The 20598-nt window shown below is 45.6% G+C and overlaps 1 protein-coding gene across 1 annotated transcript; it reads right to left on the bottom strand.

Annotated features, from left to right (window-relative positions):
- Window positions 1-2930: 2930 nt before the first annotated feature.
- Window positions 2931-17218, bottom strand: LOC149334242 (uncharacterized). The gene is made up of 5 exons (XM_089556219.1): window positions 17082-17218; window positions 11421-11572; window positions 8931-8998; window positions 6452-6538; window positions 2931-3077 (listed from the first exon to the last, which is right to left on the bottom strand). The coding sequence occupies exons 1-5, from the start codon at window positions 17196-17198 to the stop codon at window positions 2941-2943; spliced, it is 561 nt and encodes a 186-aa protein (XP_089412345.1). The 5' UTR covers window positions 17199-17218; the 3' UTR covers window positions 2931-2940.
- Window positions 17219-20598: the final 3380 nt, after the last annotated feature.

The raw sequence follows: 20598 nt of genomic DNA, 5'->3' as shown, positions 1-20598 counted from the left end.
GGGGAAAAAACTGCCGCATAGAATTAAAAGCATTCAAGGCATTGACGTGGACCGGTTGGCCCGATGGCGAAACACGTGCTTTCCAAAATCACATTCTTAAAAGATCGCACAGTCATCAAAATCGTCACAGCCAGCGCCATGAAGGTCCTGCGAAATAAAAAAAAATTACTTAAAAGCTAACGAAAACCATTACCAGTGGGCAAGTTGACCTGAAAATTTTTAAAAAGAGAAGGGAAATGCCAAATGTGCCAGATCTTGCAAGCGTGAGCGTTCCATTATGGACAAAGTAGCGGGAATGACAAGGCCCCACATTGTCAGAGTCTGAGCACTGCATCAGGAAAGTGAGGGGGGCTTTGGAAGACGTGGCAGAAGCTTCGGGGCATTTGTCACAAGTCACAAGTATTAGGTGCTTTCGGGCAGCACCCCTCTGCATTGCTGAGGCATGTGCCTTGCCAGACGTCATGTCAGGCAAAAGCGTCGCACCGGTAAACATGATGTCAATGATAGCGGCAGATATGATAGCGACCACTCCTCCACCCTGCTTCACAAGCATGAGAGTTTGACCACAGCCTGATCAGTTCGCAGACCTCCTGATTACTTCGGCACTGCTATAGATATGATTGCGCAACTAATTCATACCAGCTCTTTTTGCAAGAAATCGTTGAACTGATCTTAAGTTAATTCACTTTTTGTTTTTCTTCGTACTTCAGAATTTGAAGTTGAGTTTTTAATGCAGCTGCTTGAGGGCATACACTCCCGTGGGGATAAAGGTTATGTAGCGAAAAATCCTAAGCTAGAAATTAATGATGGTTTTAATATGCACAATAGACGATATGCGAAATGCGCAGCGCCATCTTTCGGCGCTCCGAGAACTAAGTCCTCCATGTTAGTACGGTACAGAAAACGAAACCGCTCCCCAGCGTTGGGTGAAAACGGCTGCGCTTCGTTTGAAAAGTAAAATGCTGATGCAGTGTTGCGCTACCCTCTCCACTGTGAAAAGACACTACGATGCGTGCCAGAACTATTTGCGTTCCAGCTTTTCGCTTTTCTATTTTTTTACTCCGTCCCAACGTTTTAGTAACACAAAACGCCATGCGAGGTATCATGTGTCAGCACGCGGATCAGTGCGCAGCTTTCGCTTTCTGCGCTGATTTTTGACAAATCTCCGAGGTGATTGACCACACAGCCTTTGTTTTCTCTGATCAAAATTAGAAGCCGATTTCATGCATTTATCAGCTCTTCGGTCGGGCGTGAATATATATAGACGCATACTTGAACAACGTAATAGATAAGGTAATTTTTTTGAGCTGGCCAATCGCGCGTGCCGTGGCGAAATAAGTTCACTCGAAGAACCATATGCCGATTACTGCTTAGTTTGCTACGTGTTCAGTTAAGTTTTTCCCGTGTTCAATTAGTTTTAGAAGGGCGAGCAAACTCTCTAGACCATACGCATATATTACGCGCGTTAAGGAGTCTTTGTGAAGCAATACACCCTACGTATAAAAAACTGAGGTGCGAATGCTTTATTTCTTGAGGATTCCTATACCTTCGATATCTGCGGCGACGAAAATCTAAAAAAAAAAGAAGCGAATAGTATAGCTACTTTATTCTGAAGGAGGGACGCATTTCTAAGCTAGAAAGTACGTGCAACAGTGTTTTGAAAACGCTTCAGGTCATCAGCTTTTATTATCGTTGTGGTAAGCTCCAACAGCTTGCTTCGCAGCAAAGCCATTTTTTCTAAGTTTGGGAATAAGCTAATTAAGTTTCGGAAGCAACCGAAAATGCTAATTTCGCCCCTGCACACACAGCTTGACCAGCGTATCGATGAACCGGTGGGTACCCGGCGGCACTGGGGATCGAACCCAGCACCTCCCGAATGCGAGGCGGATGCTCTACCACAAGGCCACGCTTCGGTGCATGCACCTACAGCTGTAGCATCTTTCTCTAATCAAGCCGCCGCGGTGGCTCAGTGCTTATCTGAAAAAAAAAAAGCTGCGTCTTTGCTTACAATATTTTGAATTATATGTGCATGCCTACTTTCGTCTTGTTAGTGTCGACTGACTGCGTCTTAAGCAGGACGCGGTTTCAACGAATTGTGGCGAAAATCAACCGACGCCGGGCTCTGAAACGGTGACGTTGCAAACCGCGGATGCGCATTGCACATTACAGTAAAGGAATCGAATTACGCAGCTGGTCGAGGGCCTTGTGTGATTATACTGCAATGCAAGAAGCTCCTGGCGTCGGCGCGGACGAAAGTTCGCACTGTCACAGAAGTTTGTCAACACACGTGCGCACTCACCGCAAAATAACCGCTCGCTACCCTACCAGATGAATTCGTGTCCACCTGGGAATAAAATAGCCATGATAATGCGTGATGCGTGAACTGGTGCTTTAATGCGAGCATTAAAACGACGACAGGACACGGTCACGGTTCGACTTTCCAGCCCACTTTTGAGTGCCGATTATTGCGATCATCAGCGCCAGACTTCAAGCGGAAGCTGCGGACGCGGTAGGAGTAAACTAGAGCTTATTGAAAGCACCTACATTTGGTCAAAGATCAGCTGTCAAAACAACGCAGCAGCTGAAGCTTGCCTGTTGAAATTCCACTCGCAAGAAGAAAGCGCGCATAGAAAACGATGCACAAGCTCGACGAGCTCGACCGACCTAAGATAGAAACCGGAAGTTGTGGGCGCGGTGTTGACAGACCGCCAAGCAATTTCGCATATCGTCTGTTTAGGGCAAAACTACACGGAACGGAAGAATTTACCGTGCCATTGCTTAGGATGAATTTCTGTACAAAAGAATCTTCAGGTTTGAGCCATAAATCCTGCGACATTTATTTTGCTTGTTAATACCCACTGGACCAGATCTGCAAGCCGGTGTCTCGTACCAATTCGCTGCGCATAGATTAAAATGCCTCTCTTCTGTACTACACAGAGCTCACTCTTCTTCTTTGTCGTCGGCACACAGATCCTGGCTGTACTGCAGAACAACAATGCCGCAGATGTCCACAAAGTGGTCTATACAATCCTGTGGAACGTGGTCTTCCAAGCCCTTGGACACGTAAAGAACGCATTCTGCAGAATGAAATATAGAAAAAATGTAGACGTTAGTAGGATGCCAGGCAAGTGCTTTATGTGAAGCATAAAGGAGAACGACGTTGCCAGCTCATATTGAAAAAAAAACTTCGTTATCCATCACAAAAACACCTTTTTCAGTATATTTTGGTCCCTACAGAATTTACGAATTTTCACACTTTATTACCTCGGCTTGAGAACAACTTGTTTTTTTCAGATAGCTTTCCAAGCAAGCTTGCACAGGCGAGAAGATTGCGGAAAAAGCACTGCTTTATGAAATGGACAATATTTGTATCAAAGAAAATGTAGTGAAAAACATGTTCTGAGTGTCATTTTGATATGCCCTTCTCCAAAAAATTCAGGGGGCACTTTGACTGTCTAAAGTGCGTAGAGGCGAAAGCGTTTTCTGCACCACTTTCAGTGCTTCTGCGGCACTGGTGGCGTCACATGTAATTGAGTACTAATTACTAAGTGATGACAAATCACTAATTAATGGTTAATTACTGATTAATGCCTGAATACTAATTAACTGCTAATTAAGCTTAAGCTTAAGCTTCGCCTTTAGGAGTGGAACGCGACAGCGTGTTGTAGCGCTGCCAGGAGTCCACGGAACGCCACCACCCGTTCGGCGCGATGCCCTGCCGTTTCAACGCAACGGTTTTTGAGGAAAGGAAAGGGCGCAGTAAATCTCTGTCATCTCGGTGGACACCTGAACCGCACCGTAGAGGAACGGAGGAAGTGGGAGTGAAAGAAGAAAGACGAAGATGGCCCGTAATGAAGAAAATGAAAATTGTATTTGAGGAAAGAAAATTACGCAGTAACTGTCTCACATATCTCGGTGGACACCCGTCAAAATTCAGGGGGGGGGGGGGGGGGGGTGCACTTTTTTGACCTAAAGTGTGGTCTCTGATGTGTGGTTAAGATGTTAAGCTTCGCCTCTAAGAGTGGAACGCGAGAGCGTCTTGCAACGCTGCCAGGGAGTCCATAGAACGCCATCGCCCATTCGGTTCTACGCCTCGCACGTCGGTAAATTGGTTTTTGAGAAAAGGAAATGTATTTCTCTCTCATATCTCGGTGGACACCTAAACCTCGCCGGAAGGGAAGGGAGGAGGATGGCAGTGAGCGAAGACACCGTATTCACTAGACGTGCCTTTGTTCATTCCAAACCATCAAGCTGGCATGGCGGAGTGGATAGCATGCTCGTCTCGCTCTCCGAAGACCGGGGTTCGATTCCCGAGCTCGACCAATTTCTTACTAGGTTTTATTTATTTATATGGCCTGACTAGAGAAGTTATTTAGGCTAATTGGGTAATTAAGCAATTAACTAAGCTCAGTCCCACTTACTTGGAGCATCACTATATGGCCCCTTCAATTGGTTGCATGGTTACTAGCCAAAGTACAATTGGCCCCGTTTGAAATTGGCGCACTGTGACGTCACGACCATTTCGACCAACTGAAAAGCGTGACATTCTCTGTCGACAACTGCTGCTTACAACGATGAGACATTAAAGGCTTTCGCCTTAATATGAAATGTGACTGCATTACGTTATGCAGTTAATCCAGTGTTACGATTTGAAAATGAAAAGCGTCAATTTTCCGTACACTTGACTTTTCAGGAGGAGAATGGTCATTTAATGTAGCTAGACATCCTACCGCAATCCACATATAGATAGTGAAGCCGGCGTTATCTCATCCGAGAAAATAATCGCACCGAGTCTGGTGATCTGTTCGCAGACCGGAGTGCATTTGCACACTATTGTATCGCTCACTTGAAAATATTGTTTGCACCTGCTGGAAAATGGCAGCGAGGAGCGTGCAGACTGCGCGACAATTCCAGATAGCTGCGAATGCTATGAACGAGCTGAGTAGATACAATATTATTAAAATTTTATTTATCGCGCACATTCAGCGGGCTTATTTATTGCTTTAGAAAACTAATAGAGTACAAAGTTAACACCGTTTTCGTAGCAGACATAGTGGTCTGGGCGGGAGACACTGCGATATACGTTTGAAAACTCAACATTGCAATAATAATTCGGTGCTATCCCGGCGCACGCTTAAAATCAGTGATGCGGTAACTGCGACAGCAGATTGTAAGCTGACATAAATTTGCTACTAAATACCTCAGAGCTTCGGATCTCGAAACACACACAAAATAAAGCGACTCGGGTTGGCTAACCGCCGAGTCTTCAGGGATTCTTCTGCGTATTTCAAACACAAATGTTCCAGAATCCACTCGACTTTCTGCCGCATTGTTCAATGCTTAGCACGGCAACTACGTATGTATGAATATCACAGCTCGTGGGTTCGGATCCCACCGGCGGCATGTGGTTGTTTTTTCTTCTGCTTTTCTAATCAATTAGCTTTAAGCGATAACATATTCAGTAATATTATAAATTGATCAACACCACAAAATAAATAAATACAAAAAATTTAAAATCCCCTGTGCCCCTTGGTTTCTGTGGCTGTTGGCTTCTGTCATATTTATAACGAGCCCCTCATTCGCCTTCCCTTGTTTGCTTAATTGCTTAGCGAGGGCCTCGGTTCTGGCAGCCTTGACGCCATAGGAAGCATAAGAGGGTTCTCACGCAGCTTCCACCCTCTCCGTTCGATGACGTTCTACGTCACACATGCGGTAAATCAGGACGTTCTACGTCCGCCGCTTATGAACGTGGGTGGCGCTGATGAACACTCTCAAGGTTAGGTTACTTGTAAACGTAAATACCCCCGAAAGTAGAACATTTGACAGCCGTCGCCGTAGCTCACAGGTGGAGCACCGGACGCGTAATTCGGAGGTCGTGGGTTCGGATCCCACCGGCGGCATGTGGTTGTTTTTTCTTCTGCTTTTCTAATCAATTAGCGTTAAGCAATAAAATATTCAGTAATATTCTAAATTGATCAACACCACAAAATAAATAAAAAAAAATTTAAAATCCCCCGTGCCCCTTGGTTTCTGTGGCTGTTGGCTTCTGTCATATTTATTACGAGCCCCTCATTCCCCTTCCCTTGTTTGCTTAATAATTAAGTAGTCAGTTTTCTGATTCTATGAAGCAAGAAAGGTAATGGTCGATTTGCGTATTTAGGTGAAGTGCGATTAAGGTGCTCTAGCAGATCGGTTTTCACTTGGGTTGCAGTGTTCAGATCCAGTGTTGACGGATGGCAGCAATAGTGGGTTATTGAGTAACCAGGCATTAAGCAACCAGTCGAAGCGCACACTGAAAGATCTTTTCCACCTTAGAGCTCTGTCTCTGGCATAATAAGGAAAGTCGAATCAATTCCTGGCCCAAAACTGAGTTCCCTTGATAGATGACTCGAAATATTAGTAGTAAGCGCAAAACATCTATGCACGTCACTAAAACATGTGCGCAACTCACGCTTTCCGAAGTAAGGAAAACGCAGCACGAAACAATTCTTGTAGTCGTTGGAGTACATCACCTCGGCTGTTTCGGTGACATTAGGATCTGTAAATAAAAAGACCTCACCTCGTAAGTTCTGCTCATTAAGAACCGCTTCTAGACGAAATAATTTAAACTGCCCTCTGCGAAATCCATCAAATGTGGCTTAGAAACCCGGAGGGAAAGTTTCTCCTAAAGAGTTGTCGTGAGCAATCATATTTTAGTATAGTAGCCCTGCTACCTGCATTTTCGCAAAAACCTGTAGTCTAAAGCCGATTTGACCTTTGACCCTTGCGAGCGCCGGCATGGGAGATGAGGAGGACGCGCACAGCTGCAGTACGGGGCAGCCACAAAGAGGCGCGCGCCAAAAGTGACGTCACAGGCAGCTGCGCCGCAGTTGCCGCACTGCGGTAGAGGGGAATTTAGCGTCACTTCGCATTCCCAGCCAGGCGCATTTAGTGCGACGCCAAGGCTTCCAATCTCGGATTTCGCTGAGGTCTGTCTGTATGTTTGAAGCCCGCTTAACCTGAAATAAAATAAACGAAAATAAACTACTCTATAGCCGCGAGTTCGTTTCAAACCCGAGGCGGCGTGAACAGATCAATTTTGGTGGCCGCTGCATTTCAACACTACACCACACCGCTTTCATGGTGTTCCTCACGAATCCATGATCTTCATTAGAGTAATGCAATGCTCTGTGCACATGAACAATGTACAAGTAGGGAGTAAAACTGTGGCAAATAAGCACAATGAATAATACCACTTAGTGTTCTGCTATTTATAACAGTTATGCAAAGTGGCTCCAAGTGTAGAGCGAACAGGAGCGGAAACAGTGAGCAACCTTATTTCACAGAGCACTGAATGTACACTGTCTATGAGAGACAGTCATTTACAGTCAAGCGCGTTGAACAGTTTTTCTAACAAAGACGTATCCGAGTAGAAGAGTTGAGCCAAGGTTGACGTCAGAAAAAAGGAATGAATGACACATCGGATCGAACGCCTTTGCCAGGTCAGTTTGCAGCTGTGCTAGTCGTCCTGGGGAACACTGCAAAACTGCAGTACCTACACGCAATATGTAAATTTGGCTATATTGACCGTCCCCTGAAGCCGCATGCTTGATGAGGTCCGATCAAAGTAGTCAGTTCAAGCTGTAGCCGATTGAAGAGGACTTTAGCGAAGATGTTATAATCAACATTATAAAGCGTAATAGGTCTGTAGAAATGTGCGAATCGTAGTTTGTACTTATCATTAGTTTTTGGTATTGAGATAATGTGACATTTGCTTGCTTACGGTGGCAAAATCTAACATCAATACTAGTCTCGAGAATCTCGAATAGGACCGGGTACAAAACAGATTTAAACATCTGGTGAAATTCCCCTGAGAGGCCATCAGGTCTAGGGGTTCTCTAAAGTACCAATCGATCAATTCAATATTTCCATTCAACAAAGGTTAGGTACCACTTATTACCATGCACTCATTATCAGACAGCTGCGTAATCGTAGACACTCAGGATGCCACATGAGCGTAATCAGCAGTGCTTGAAGTGGCAGCAAAAAGAGAGGCGTAGTGGTTTACAAATTCGGTAACTTTTGCATCTGTACTTCCGACCGGGGAGCCAACACTGTACAGCTCAGAGACTGGCTTGACAGCCACGTGGCGATGCTCATTAGGCAAAGCCTGTCCAATAGGCTCCTCAGAGTGCAAAGCACAACTGTTGAGGAATTGTACACGGGCCGCACGAAAGCGTCCTGCATCGAACTTTTTAGGTGGCACTTTACAGTTGAAACTCAAGCAGGTGCCAAGGATTAAGGCTCTGAAAGAAACGCTTCGTCTCGATATATATAAGGGAACACCTCATAGAGCCGATCTGAAATGCAAAACAATGATATTCTTGCTTAAACGCCTTTTAAGCTTCAATTATTGAAACTCTCGTGGTTAAGCAAGATTGTCACTCATGGATAAGCATGTCATGTATTGTCCAGCATGGTGAAGAAAGATAAGTACAATAAATGAAGTGGGCATTGCCAGGGCATTTAATGTCAAGATAAGATGCCCGAAGGTTTGTTAGGGCAACAAAGTTGGCACTAAGAGAAGGCACACAAAGAACGTGGCAGCAGAGATTGACGTTTATGCATGACACTGCTAATTTTTCTGGCATACTACGGTGAAAGCTGGCAAAAGAAATTGTCGAATGACCGCGGAAGAGGCCCTCGCTCTGCAGTGGACGTAGGTGGACCGGTGATGATGATGACAATGATGACCTACTATTACTGCGGACATTCAATTTCTTGGCAGTGCATTTCATGTACAGAAATTCCGCGCAAATGTGCTGTCCTTACCATACTACCTTCTCAAATAGCTCTTGTAGACACACATTTTTTTATTAAAATCCTAAGCAGACATGGCTCAGTGGTATAAGGTGTATTCTCTCCGGTAGATTCCGAGCTCGGGTACTTACGCTCATCCTCCGTGAAAAGAACCTTGTTCGGTGTAGGTCCAGCAGCAACATGGAAGCCAACGTGTTTCCTAAAAGAATATTGTACAGAATGAAGGGCCGCTGCGTTTGACAGCGCTATCTGTTAGTGGCAAGCTCCCCCGTCTTACATCCGCGTCAGCCCCGGGGCGTCCACAATGACATGGTCAACATTATTAGAGGAAACAAAACAGTAGGCGAGAATGAGTCTGCTCTGAGGAAAGGAACGGCACGCCAACTGCTTTGCTAGATTCTTATTAGTGGTTCTCAAGCAAATGAAATGGCGCAGTATAACCGTCTCATTTCTTGATGGACGCCTCAACCGCGCCGTGAGGGAAGGGAGCAAGGTGGGACTGAAAGAAGAGAGAAATAGGTGTAGTAGTGGAGGGCTCCGGAATAATTTCGACCACCTAGGGATCTTTAACGTACACTCACATCTGAATAATCTGGCTCAGTAGTCGAGCGCTGTAACCACTGTAGGCTACTACTAATCTGCAGGCTGCTGCTAATGATGACCTTGCGGCTAAGCGACGCCATATAGCCACAAATATTTTTAATCGCTGCTGCCCGCCCTATGATCTTGGTACAAGTGACCAACCGACCAGCCTCTAACTTACAGAATTCGCGCTGCACGACCATCGCTCTTTTTAGGCAAGTGTAGGACTCCGAAGACTCATGGTGGCCTCATTTGAAGTGTTGCATTACCTGGGCGCGTTTTATTTTGAAATCGCGTTGATATGGCTCCTGAACCCGCGTCTTTCGGGTCACCATCCGAGCACCATAACGAGTGAGTCACCGCGGCAGCGGCTCAAATTGAGTGGATATTGAAAAGAAGTGCCCCGGCATATCGTCACTGCGTCTCAACTTAAGCCTGATAAGATTAGTGCATTCCAGACGGAGGGAAAAAAATTGTTAAGTGAAGCTTGGTTAGCGTGAAAGTGGAAGCAAAAGACAAATTTCTGCACGCCACTTGTTTTGATACTTTGAAGCACGAGCAAACAAACTTCCTGAGTTAATAAACGCATTTATTTAGATACAATGAGTTATTCATCTCCTCTTGCCAAAAGTTGGTTTTACCCTCGTGTTGTAACCGAAAAAAATCGCGAGGCGATAAGACATCTTGTAAAAAAACATGAAAAAGCACTAGGATTTACCACCGTTGATTATTCATCATCATCGGACCGACTACACGCTGTGCAGGGGAAAGGCCTCTCTCATATCCCCCCAATTATCCTTGTCCTTTGCTAACTGCGTCACGCTATCCCCGGAAACTTCTTATTCTCATCCGCCTGCCTAACTTTCTGCCGACTTCCGCAGCGCTTGCGCTCTCTTGGAATCCAATCCGTAACTCTTAGCAACCAATGCAAGAGCGGGGGCTAGTTTGTGCTTCATACTGATCAATTCGCGCTAAAAGGCACAGACACACGAAAACACAAATGGACGAAGCGCGTACTTTCAACTAGTTTACTTTAAAAAACGTGTCGCTTTTATACAGAGCGGGATGGCTCTGTTAGCGCGTACTTTCAACTAGTTTACTTTAAAAAACGTGTCGCTTTTATACAGAGCGGGATGGCTCTTTTATACAGAGTCATCCCGCTCTGTATAAAAGCGACACGTTTTTTAAAGTAAACTAGTTGAAAGTACGCGCTTCGTTCGTTTGTGTTTTCGTGTGTCTGTGCCTTTTAGCGCGAATTGATCAGTCTTAGCAACCATCGGTTCAGGTTAATTTTCTTCGCATTACATGCCATGCCTAAGCTCATTTCATTCTCTTGATTTCAAATAGGATGTCATGAAAACGTGTTTGGTTCCCCACCCACCGTGTCCTCTTCCTGTGTCTTAAAGTTATACATTTTCTTTTTCATAGCTGGCTGCGTTATTCTTAACATAAGCTGAACCCTTTTAGTTATCCTCTTCGGTGATTGCTTCGATTCTTTTGGACATTCCGACTGGACAGGGCGTTTTTCACGCGGATAGACTCAGAAAGGTTGCGCAGATGGCTATGCGGCCAATTTGGCATATTATTTGAAGTGTGTCAATTAGCTCCGGGTTTCAGAGCAAACTGCGACATTTTTTTACTTTTATTTTCATAAATTCTGACTGACTTCAGCTTCATCTGGACTTTTCGTACATACTGAACCTGATGCAGGGACGATAGCAGATATTTGTGTAATATTTGTTTCATAATAATTGCGAAAAATAGAAAGGAAGCGATGATTTTCATCTTTCTGACGTATCCCCCCCCACCCCCCTCCCCGACCCACATATTCAGCGTAGACACGAAAAATTCGTTAACTGCTGCTACATGGCAGGCTTTTTCTGCTTAACTTTATTTTCTGTGTAACTTAACTCTTGTGCGCAGAATGCAATAGAAGAGAAAAACTTGTCAAACAAAATTACGATACTTTCTTTTTCACGCGGTGGAATTCACCTTTCTATCGACACCATAGCTATACAAAATTTAAGAACCGGACTTACTTCTGCGCGCCGTGGTGACCCTTGAACAAGACCACGTAGGTAACCTGCTTTGCTTTCAGGTCAAAATCTGTTCGTTTTGCGGAGAGGCACTCAAAGATTGTGTTGTTGATGGAATTGGAGATGGCTACAATGTGCGGAAGACTTGCAAATACCTGGAAAGAGATAGATAGATCACTTTGTAATATCGTCATCATCATCAGGCTCACTGCGCTAATTGCAGGAAAAGGTTTCTCCCTTATCTCTCCATTTAACCCTGGCCGGTGCCAGCTGCCGGCGAATCATTAAATCCTAGGAATACACGCAGATTAGGTCACGAAACTGGAGAAGGGCAGGGTTTGTATTCTGAGGGCTACTCTGGACAGGTCCCACTGGCTGCTTCTCGGGGCTCTCTTGATCATCACCATCATCATTTATTGTACCCTTAAAGATCCCGTCTGGGACATTACTTAAGGGGGGGGGGGGGGGAGGACAGTGGTGTGAAGCGGTCATACAAAGGCATGTGAACATAAAAAAGCATAACAAAAATAACAAGAAATAACAAGTTTGACGTGAAATTAACGTCAGGTAATCCAAATAATGCAGAAAATATATGACAAAGAAGCAGTATATAAGATTAAATATTAGAACGTCCGGAAATTAAACTAGTGGGAAAACACTTGTGGGGGGTGATGCAATTACACAAGCAGTTCAAATTGCAAGCAGAGCAGCACGAGTGAAGTAGCTATAGTTGGTTCAAGTGGTCTGTTAGAAGCTGCCTGAATCTGGTGGGATTAGATTCGATGAAAACGGTGTCAGGAAGGTTGTTTCGTTCTTCTATGGCAATTTGTTGAAAGCGTTGGATGAACCGTGCAACCGCTGAATGCTGAGGGAGTTGAATAATCGGCGAGAAGAGTGCAAGGGAGCAGGTAACGAAGTTTGGCGTAGTCCAGGGAAGTTAAATTATAGTTTGTGTAAAAGACAAAGAATTGCTACTTTTCTGCGAAGTGCTAATGGTTCAAGGCCGAGAGACGATTTTAGGTTGGTAACGCTGTGTCGATACGAATACTGAGACGTTATGAAGCGAGCTTCCCGGTTCTTTAACAATCACAAGGAAATTGCCACTAATTTGACATCTTCTGAAGTACCTAAGGCGGTTTCCCATCTAGGTGAACAGTGGTGATATTCATTGACCGTTTTGATGTTCAAGTGCGCTTTTCTCTGTTTTTAACCCATTCAAATCTATTAAAGACCCACTGTGTTAGCTTAGTAGCTATGGTATTGGGCTACTGAGTCCAAGGTTGTGGAACTGAGTCGCGGCCGCGTTTACCTAATCTAGATGGAAGCTGATGGATGTCTAGTGACAGAAAAATCGGAGTTAAAAGAACAAGTGAGACAACTGAAGCCCTTGCGATGTAGAAAGTTGGAATTAAAAGTTGTGTTAGCAGTCCATTCGTATCACTATCAACAAAAGACATTGCCTTCCTGCATTCGGGGCACTGCGCAAACTTGTAAAACAAACTTGTAAAACATACTCTGCGCACAAAAAGTCTCGATGACCTACGTGCATGCCGACGGGCAGAACGTCACATTCGACGCTATATGGATAAACTCAGTCGGCAAAAGTGGCGTGACTTTTGTTCTGCGCTGGATGTGCGCCAACCAATAACCAATATTTGGCGGACAGATAGAGGTATGCGCACGCCACTTCAACAACTCCACCCCTTCGCTGCACTCTCCCTTCACGAACAAAAATCTTTAAAAGAAGTCTCAGAAGAATACTGCAGGCTACTGTCGGCAGGGTCAGGGCATTCGACACTCTCCGCAGATGGTCAAACAGGCATCCCAAAGGCGGTAGTGCCAGCGTTAGACCTGCCTTTCACAACGGAAGAACTATCCACAGCTATCGCGGAGACAATAGACACACGTCTCCGGGTCATGATGAGGTGACCTATGACGCCATTGGAAAGCTACCCCACACCTCCCGTCTTCGACTCCTGGAGTATTACAATTCTTCCTGGATGACTGGTGAGGTCCCCACGGAATGGAAGCTGGCGAAAATTGTGCCTGTTTTAAAACCCTGTAAGCAGCCAACAAGCTACGCATCATTCCGGCCCATTGCCCTACTGAGCTGCGTAGGTAAGCTCATGGAGCGCATGATCTGCAAACGCATAACTTGGTTCCTAGAAAGCCGAAATGAGTTCCCCCAAGAAATGAACGGGTTTCGTCAAAACAGGTCTGCGACTGACGATATCATCGCCCTCGTCTCATCAATTGAGGAGTACCTTCATGCTGGGTACATCCCAACAGCCGTTTTCCTATACATCAAGGCCGCCTTTGACTCTGTCTTTCACCATGCAATTCTCGCCGCCTTTGGCAGTCTTGGCCTTGGAGGAAAGCTATACAAATGTGTTGGGCATTATTTGAAAGAACGGCAAATTTTTATGACCACTCCAAACGGTCCAACACGCTTTCACGCAGTGGGGAGGGGCGTACCACAGGGAGCGGTGCTCAGCCCTCTCCTGTTCAATATTGTCCTTATACACATAAGAAGAAACCTTCCGCGAGGGGTCCGTATAACAATTTATGCTGATGATATCTGCATCTGGACCGCATCACGCTCGCTCTATATTACCCAGCAACGTCTACAGAGAGCGCTATTGCACATTTCGATGTACCTGGCTTCCAAAGGTCTTCGTCTCTCGCCAGAAAAGAGTGTTGCAATGGCGTTTACAAGAAAAGCGATGACCCGATATCCGCTGCTCCTAGGCGGACGATCGCTACCATATGTACGATCTCATCGATTCCTGGGTGTTGTATTCGACTATAATCTGTCATGAACACCTCAGATCAAAAAACTCCGCAAGAGGATCATTGCAGCATCGCAAGTGTTTAGGTTCACGGTGGGATCGAGGTGGGGTAGCAACTGCCGATCAATGCTTCTGCTTGAAAAAGCCTACGTTGAAGGAACCTTGCGCTACTGTCTACCAGTGTTTCAAAGATTATCTACATCAAGCAATAAGACTCTCGTTGCCGCACGGAACAACTGCCTGCGAATATGTCTTGGCCTCCCAAAGGGTTCCTCTGCATCAGGAACAGTAGCGTAGGCAGGAGGTCCCCCACTAGAGGTGATTGCCGCCCAGGAAACTATGCGTACCCATCTCCGCCATGTTCTTCAAGGGAAGAAGCACTTCCTGCACCGTGCCCGCCTAACTCACAGCAACTCTAGCTTTGGCCAGGCAGTGCAGCTCCTGCCCATCCCTACTATTAATCAGCCACAGAAACTACTACCTCTGGCCTTTCCTCCATGGACACTCTCTCCTCTAAAGGTGATGAAGTTTGTTCCTGGTGTGAATGCAAAGAGCCGCATGCCACAGGCAGCGCTTCTGCAAACTACTCTCGCCTACTTAACGGAGGAATATAGGCAGCACACTCACATCTTCACCGATGGTTCAACTACTAAAGAAACCTCCTCATGTGGCCTTTATGTGCCCTCAACAGCCCATGCCCTTTCTTAGTGGCTGCAGCGGAGGACATCCTTTACGACAGCTGAGCTTCACGGCATTAAGGAAGCTGTTTCTTACATCCTGCGCCGAACCGCCGGCCATTGGGTTATCTTTACCGATTCAAAAGCATCTCTACAGATCCTGGCCAACCTGCTGAAGAAAACGAATCACCAGACAGTTTCCCTGGACATCGGATATCTACATCATTTAGCTATTGCCGCAGGCCACTGCATAACATTTCAGCGGGTACCTGCTCACTGTGGCATTCAGGCTAATGAAAAAGCAGATGAAGCGACCCGTAAGGGCCATCAACATCGGAGATACATTCGAACTTTTTTTCACGAAATCTGATGCGTCCCAAATGGCTAAAAGTTTTGCTTCCGAAGAAACGTATCGGCTTTGGAGTTTGCCGACACATCAGTACCAATTTCTTCACTCAATCGACCCACATCTTAGATCAAGACTCTCACCCAGAATTCCTTGACATCTGGAAACACTTTATCATCGACTTCGTCTGAATGCTGCATATACAAACGGCTTACGATACCGTTTTAGACAAATGAACAGTCCGCACTGTGACAACTGTGCCTCGATAGAAACTGTGGAACATATCTTGCTTGAGTGCCCTGCGTATGCTAACGAGCGTGCGTACTATGAACATTGCATGCAGAAGCTCTGCTCAGTGCCCCTAACAATGGACAAAGTTTTAGGTCCTTTAGCCTGCCTTAGGCAACAGAGACTTGCAATGAACTTTCTATTCACATATTTAAAAGACATTGGACATCTCGATAAGCTTTAAATTCACTTGCACGTTACCTTCATGCATTCTTCATGCAGTGAACTTCGTCAGCCCATTTGACGGACTAAGCACTCCATCATTCCATAGGTCACATAAATACTCGCCATTGCATCCTTAGTACCCATTTCATGGCCGCATTTTATATTCGTTTTTTTTTTACCTCTTCCACGCTGCTCTCCTTCTGTCTTTATCTCCCAAATTCCCCTCCCTACGCAGAGTAGCATGCCAGCGATTTTTAAACGCCGGCTAAATTCTCTGCTCTTCATTAAAGAGCCTCTCTCTCTCTCTCTATCTCTCAGTGAAAACGAAATAGACGGATTGCTGACATATTTTGCGTCATTTTTTTGCGAAGTGATAGGCTTCGACGACTTCCCTTTCCGTCTTATCTCTTGACATAAACAAAAAAGTAGTGTTGCCCAAACTGGGGTGTAAGGCACTTTTTTCTTGCCTTTACCCTTCCCTTTACAGTTCTTACAATGATGTGCCAGAACCTCCCATATTGTCTTTTACTACCAAGTTATGTTCGCGTGCCGGTTCATTGAAACACCGACCAGTCTGCCCACTGTAAAATGTACAAGTGAGAGGAATTTTGTGCACAAGGCCTGAATCATACTTTGTGAAATTCTTTTCGTGTTTCGTATAGCATTGCGGCCTAGTTTCCTTTTCTCTCGACACCAAAGGGCAAACACTACTCAGCGTAACCGATGCCGAAAAAACCATTGTGACGCCATATGGTTCGCTACTTTCTAGATGTTGTGGGATACCCGGTGTAAGGCATCACCTGCAGTGGCTTTTCCTTGTCCTTTTCATTCTTCTTTTTACGGCCCTTAAGCTTCTGTAAAACCCTTTCGCATGCTGCGCTGTTGAGGTGGGGTCGATAACCAGCTGCACGGAAACGTTGAACTTGCTGGCTGAAGCTTTCTTCTATCTTGTGGTCGCGTGATTTTTCTAGGGCAAGTTGGCAGGCTGAGATTACGTTGGCACGTTTTGCGAGCTTAGAGTGGGTGCTTCCAAACGGCAGTGCGTTCTCTTTGGTTCTCGGGCTGTATGACCAACAATTGTGTTGAGAGGCCACACAGTCCGAGAACCAAAAAGAACCCACTGCCGTTTTGAAGGGCCCACTCTAACACGTGTTTCTAACGCTTCTCAATGCTTCTAAAACGTGCTTCTCTTCGTAAAACGTAACTCTGGCAACCTGGCAATAAGCTAAGGGTGAGCTCCTAGAGTGTCGCACGTATTATTTTTTCAATAAACACAGCTTTCTTCCTTTCACCACGTATATTACAGAGCGCCGACAACGGCAATTAAAATGTCCTGTCCACATCTCTCATTACCCGGTGAGTATTTCTCACATAGACAGAAGCACAAAACTGAACCTACCTCAAAGGCATCCGGAATCTCTCGTTGATGAGCGATCTGCCCTCGCATTGCAGCCGATGCGGCAACAAGTAAGGTGAGGCTTATGCCCCATGAAACGACCCTTAAACGAACCGCCATTTCAAGACCCTAGAGCTCGTCTAGTGTGTAACAGTTGTCGAAAAAAAGTCGCTCATGCACCGACCATCCTACATTTATGCACTGTGCACTGGGCGGCGCCCTGACAAGAGCTGGGCTCGACAGATCAACAGACCGCCCGTCATATCTCTCAGGTGTCGTCCGTGTCTAGTTTTACTTTTATTAACCGACCTTTAATTAACCACCAACTATCTTTTACTCTCTCTGTAGCAAGAGTAGTTAATATCGCGAAACAACCAGACCTGGCCGCTCGGCGAGCACTGTTTTTTTTCTGGAATTCAGGCGTCCTTTTTGAAAGGATAAAAGGTCGCTAGTTGCATACGTAAATTTTAGCTGGCAGTGCTGCCAGGGTGGAATTCGGTGTGTAATTTTACTCGGTCATGTCGCTTTATAAATAGAATTTGAAACGAGGGGGCGCGACAAGCGCCTGGCGGACATAATCCTATAAGCGACACGTGAAGCTATGGAAAAAAAAACGAAAGAAAACAAGTGTCCGGTACCAGTACTTTGTGCTGGCAGAGTTTGCGCGTGGCCTTCAGGCTCAGTGCATGGGCGGCTGTTTTCAGAGGCTTATTTCTTGAGGCGCGTAATATAGGCTCCGAAGAACACAAGAGGAAAGAGAAAGAACGCTGCGAATGTGCACAAAGTGTCACGGCGCTTTGCCGAGATTGTGTTCAGCCCGGTGGGCTGAGAAGCATTTTTGGGTGGAATGTATTAAAGAAGATAAAATTACTCATGAAAAAGGTAAAATTAAATAAATTGGCAAACTAGCAAAAAGTGGTGTAGGTGAAAATAAAGAAATTGGCAAACTACCGAAATGTGGTGTATACATGCAACTGCGAACGAGGGTCCGAAGTACGGGTACCAGTTTTTTCAGGTTTATCGCATTCTAGAATTAGTTGCCGAGATATCTTATTTCTTCCTAATACAAGGTAACGGGCAAGAAGGATGAGGAGGGGCAAAAAAATTTTACGCCGGCATAAGGGCCCAGTGAAGAAAAACGCTTGCTCCGCAAAGGCCCGCTGATAATCTCGGTGGCCTCGGTATGTATGCCGCCTCTTCAAGACGACGACTAGCTGCTCCTGAATGCGCGATGAATTAACAATTGTAGTCCAAGCAGTACTTTCGTTTGGACTTGTTCGTTCATAGCTGAGCTTAATTGAGAAGATACGCAAAAGGGAGAGGGACAAGGAAGGCACAAGAAAACCCGTTGTCCCTGTCCCTTTTGCGCCGTCTCCAGAAAGAACCTCAGATTGTAGTGGAGCCATAGAGAAAGGGGTTGCTAAATGGCTGACACTTCCATAGGGCCCAGCGGCCCAATTGACTGTACCGCACCAAGCCGCTAAAAGAGAAACCGGGAACAGCTAATGGTTCCGTTTCATGCGCGCGCAGTTATAATGATAGCATATGCGCTGTGTCCTGCTGTGCTCTGATGCCTCGGTTTTTGTTCTGTATGGTCTGCTATTGTTTAGATATCTATTTTCGCTCTAGGTGAATGAAAACATCTTAGACTCTGAGTGCTCTTCAGAGGCCATCACGCAGCCGCACCCTCAGCCTTCGTCAAACTATGGAATGCCAGGAAAGACACTAGTTGTTTTGTAAAACGAACATTTATTCTGCTCAATGTAAATACAACCAAATCGACACAGTTGGCATCGCCGTTTGGCACATCACTAAACTCGTTAACCTTTCTTCCCTGGATTTTTTTTATTTCAGTCGTAGATTTGTTTGGTATGCGTGTTTAGAATGCCTAAGGCCCCGTTACCACGTTGTAGAAATTTGAAGCTGATGGTGTAAGTATTAACTGGCTTACGGGTATGGTGTCAAAATAGGACATCACGGCTCAGTGGGTGTAAAACGCGAAAGAGAGCGTTTTGGTTACCGCTAATCACAACAAAGAAGAGAAAAAAAATGTTTTGTTTTGCAGTGTTGAGAACTCTAAAGAACCTTTTTTTACTTTGCATGGGACAGATGGATGTTGCAGTTGCTACAAAAGGCGCCGCTCTCTCCTGTTTACCTTGCGTATTGTATCATTTGTTCTTGTTCTTGTCGCCAAGAAGCACGTGCTGCAGCTAATAGTACATCACATCAACAACAAATATTCTCAAAACTTGCACAGGCCGCCGCGGTGGCTCAGTGGCTATGGTGCTCGGCTGCTGACCCGAAAGGCGTGAGTTCAATCCCGGCCGCGGCGGTTGAATTTCTTTGGAGGAGAAATTCTAGAGGCCCGTGTACTGTGCGATGTCAGTGCACGTTAAAGAACCCCAGGTGGTCGAAATTTCCGGAGCCCTCCATAGCCTTAGTCCATAGCCTTAGTCGCTTTGGGACGTTAAACCCCATAAACCAAACCATAAACCAAACCAAAACTTGCATAGCCTTTGGAAAGCGAGTGTGGGCAAGATGAAGGGTTTCTCCAATTCTGCAACGCCCTCCTCTATCGAGCTTCACAACGCTTCAGTGAAGCTCAACTCAGAGCGCAGCAAAAATATGTTCTCAGCTTGCGCGAGAAGCACAATGCGTGAAGCGCAAAAGTATGTGGCTTGCGCCTGTTTCCAGGGCGCCGTGAGCTGAAAAATGTGAATTACTTGCCGGTGTCATTTTGATAACCGTTATACCGAAAATGCGCGAACAGGTCAAACGCGCGAAAGCGCCGAAGTGACGGAACTGCGATCACGGACAACATGCTTTTACGAACGTCGCATGCGGAACATATATCCATCACATTCAATACTATATTGCAATAGTACATAGTCTTGAGGCGTAGAAACAAAAAGTAAAAATGAGATATTCGGTTCCCCCGTGGTGACGCCACGTGATAGCGTGCGGTGATATCTATCCCCGCAGCGCGCGCGCATGCGCGGACCAGCGTGGCACACTGCCTGCAGATCAATCTCCATACTGTGGACTCCCACACCATGGGCCCGCAGTATATAAACCAGGGGGGGGGGGGGGGTAAAGCTGAGCCAGCAAAGCGGTCGAGATCTATAAGTCGCCTACTCGGACCCCATGTTACAACTCATTATTGTGGCTAGCATTTTTTTTCTCGCTAAGGTAAGGATGGTAAAAGTTCGAACTGGAATAAGAAAACAGCGGTAAAGAAAATAATGAACTGACACTCCTATGTGCATTTCCTAATTTTTTAAATCTATTTTTAAATGTTTAGCATACTGGCAGTGGCCCTTTGTTTCAATATCAGGCGACTGGGAAGGATGTTCACGAGGAAACGCTCTTAGAGCTTCGGTTTGAATTTCCTGCTTGCGATCATGGTTCCAGACTGCTTAAGGGGATAAGTTATGCGATAAAGGCACTTTAAGCAAGGAGCCCGTACTACCAAGAGCTACTCGCAATCTTATTCACAGCGAAGCCACCTTTGCGTGTTGCA

The sequence above is a fragment of the Amblyomma mixtum genome, chromosome 8 (assembly GCF_055824585.1).
Source record: "Amblyomma mixtum isolate Tamu chromosome 8, ASM5582458v1, whole genome shotgun sequence".
Taxonomy (NCBI): domain Eukaryota; kingdom Metazoa; phylum Arthropoda; class Arachnida; order Ixodida; family Ixodidae; genus Amblyomma; species Amblyomma mixtum.
This window is presented reverse-complemented; position numbering and strand designations above follow the sequence as displayed.

What these genes read in the sequence shown, in the direction of transcription:
- LOC149334242 (XM_089556219.1), bottom strand. Translation starts at nt 17,198, where the DNA reads ATGGCGGTTCGTTTAAGGGTCGTTTCATGGGGCATAAGCCTCACCTTA. An exon ending in AGATTCCGGATGCCTTTGAG is followed by an intron (nt 11,573 to 17,081) that starts GTAGGTTCAGTT and finishes ATCTCTTTCCAG; the next exon opens with GTATTTGCAAGTCTTCCGCA. An exon ending in TTTTCCTTACTTCGGAAAGC is followed by an intron (nt 3,078 to 6,451) that starts GTGAGTTGCGCA and finishes TTCATTCTGCAG; the next exon opens with AATGCGTTCTTTACGTGTCC.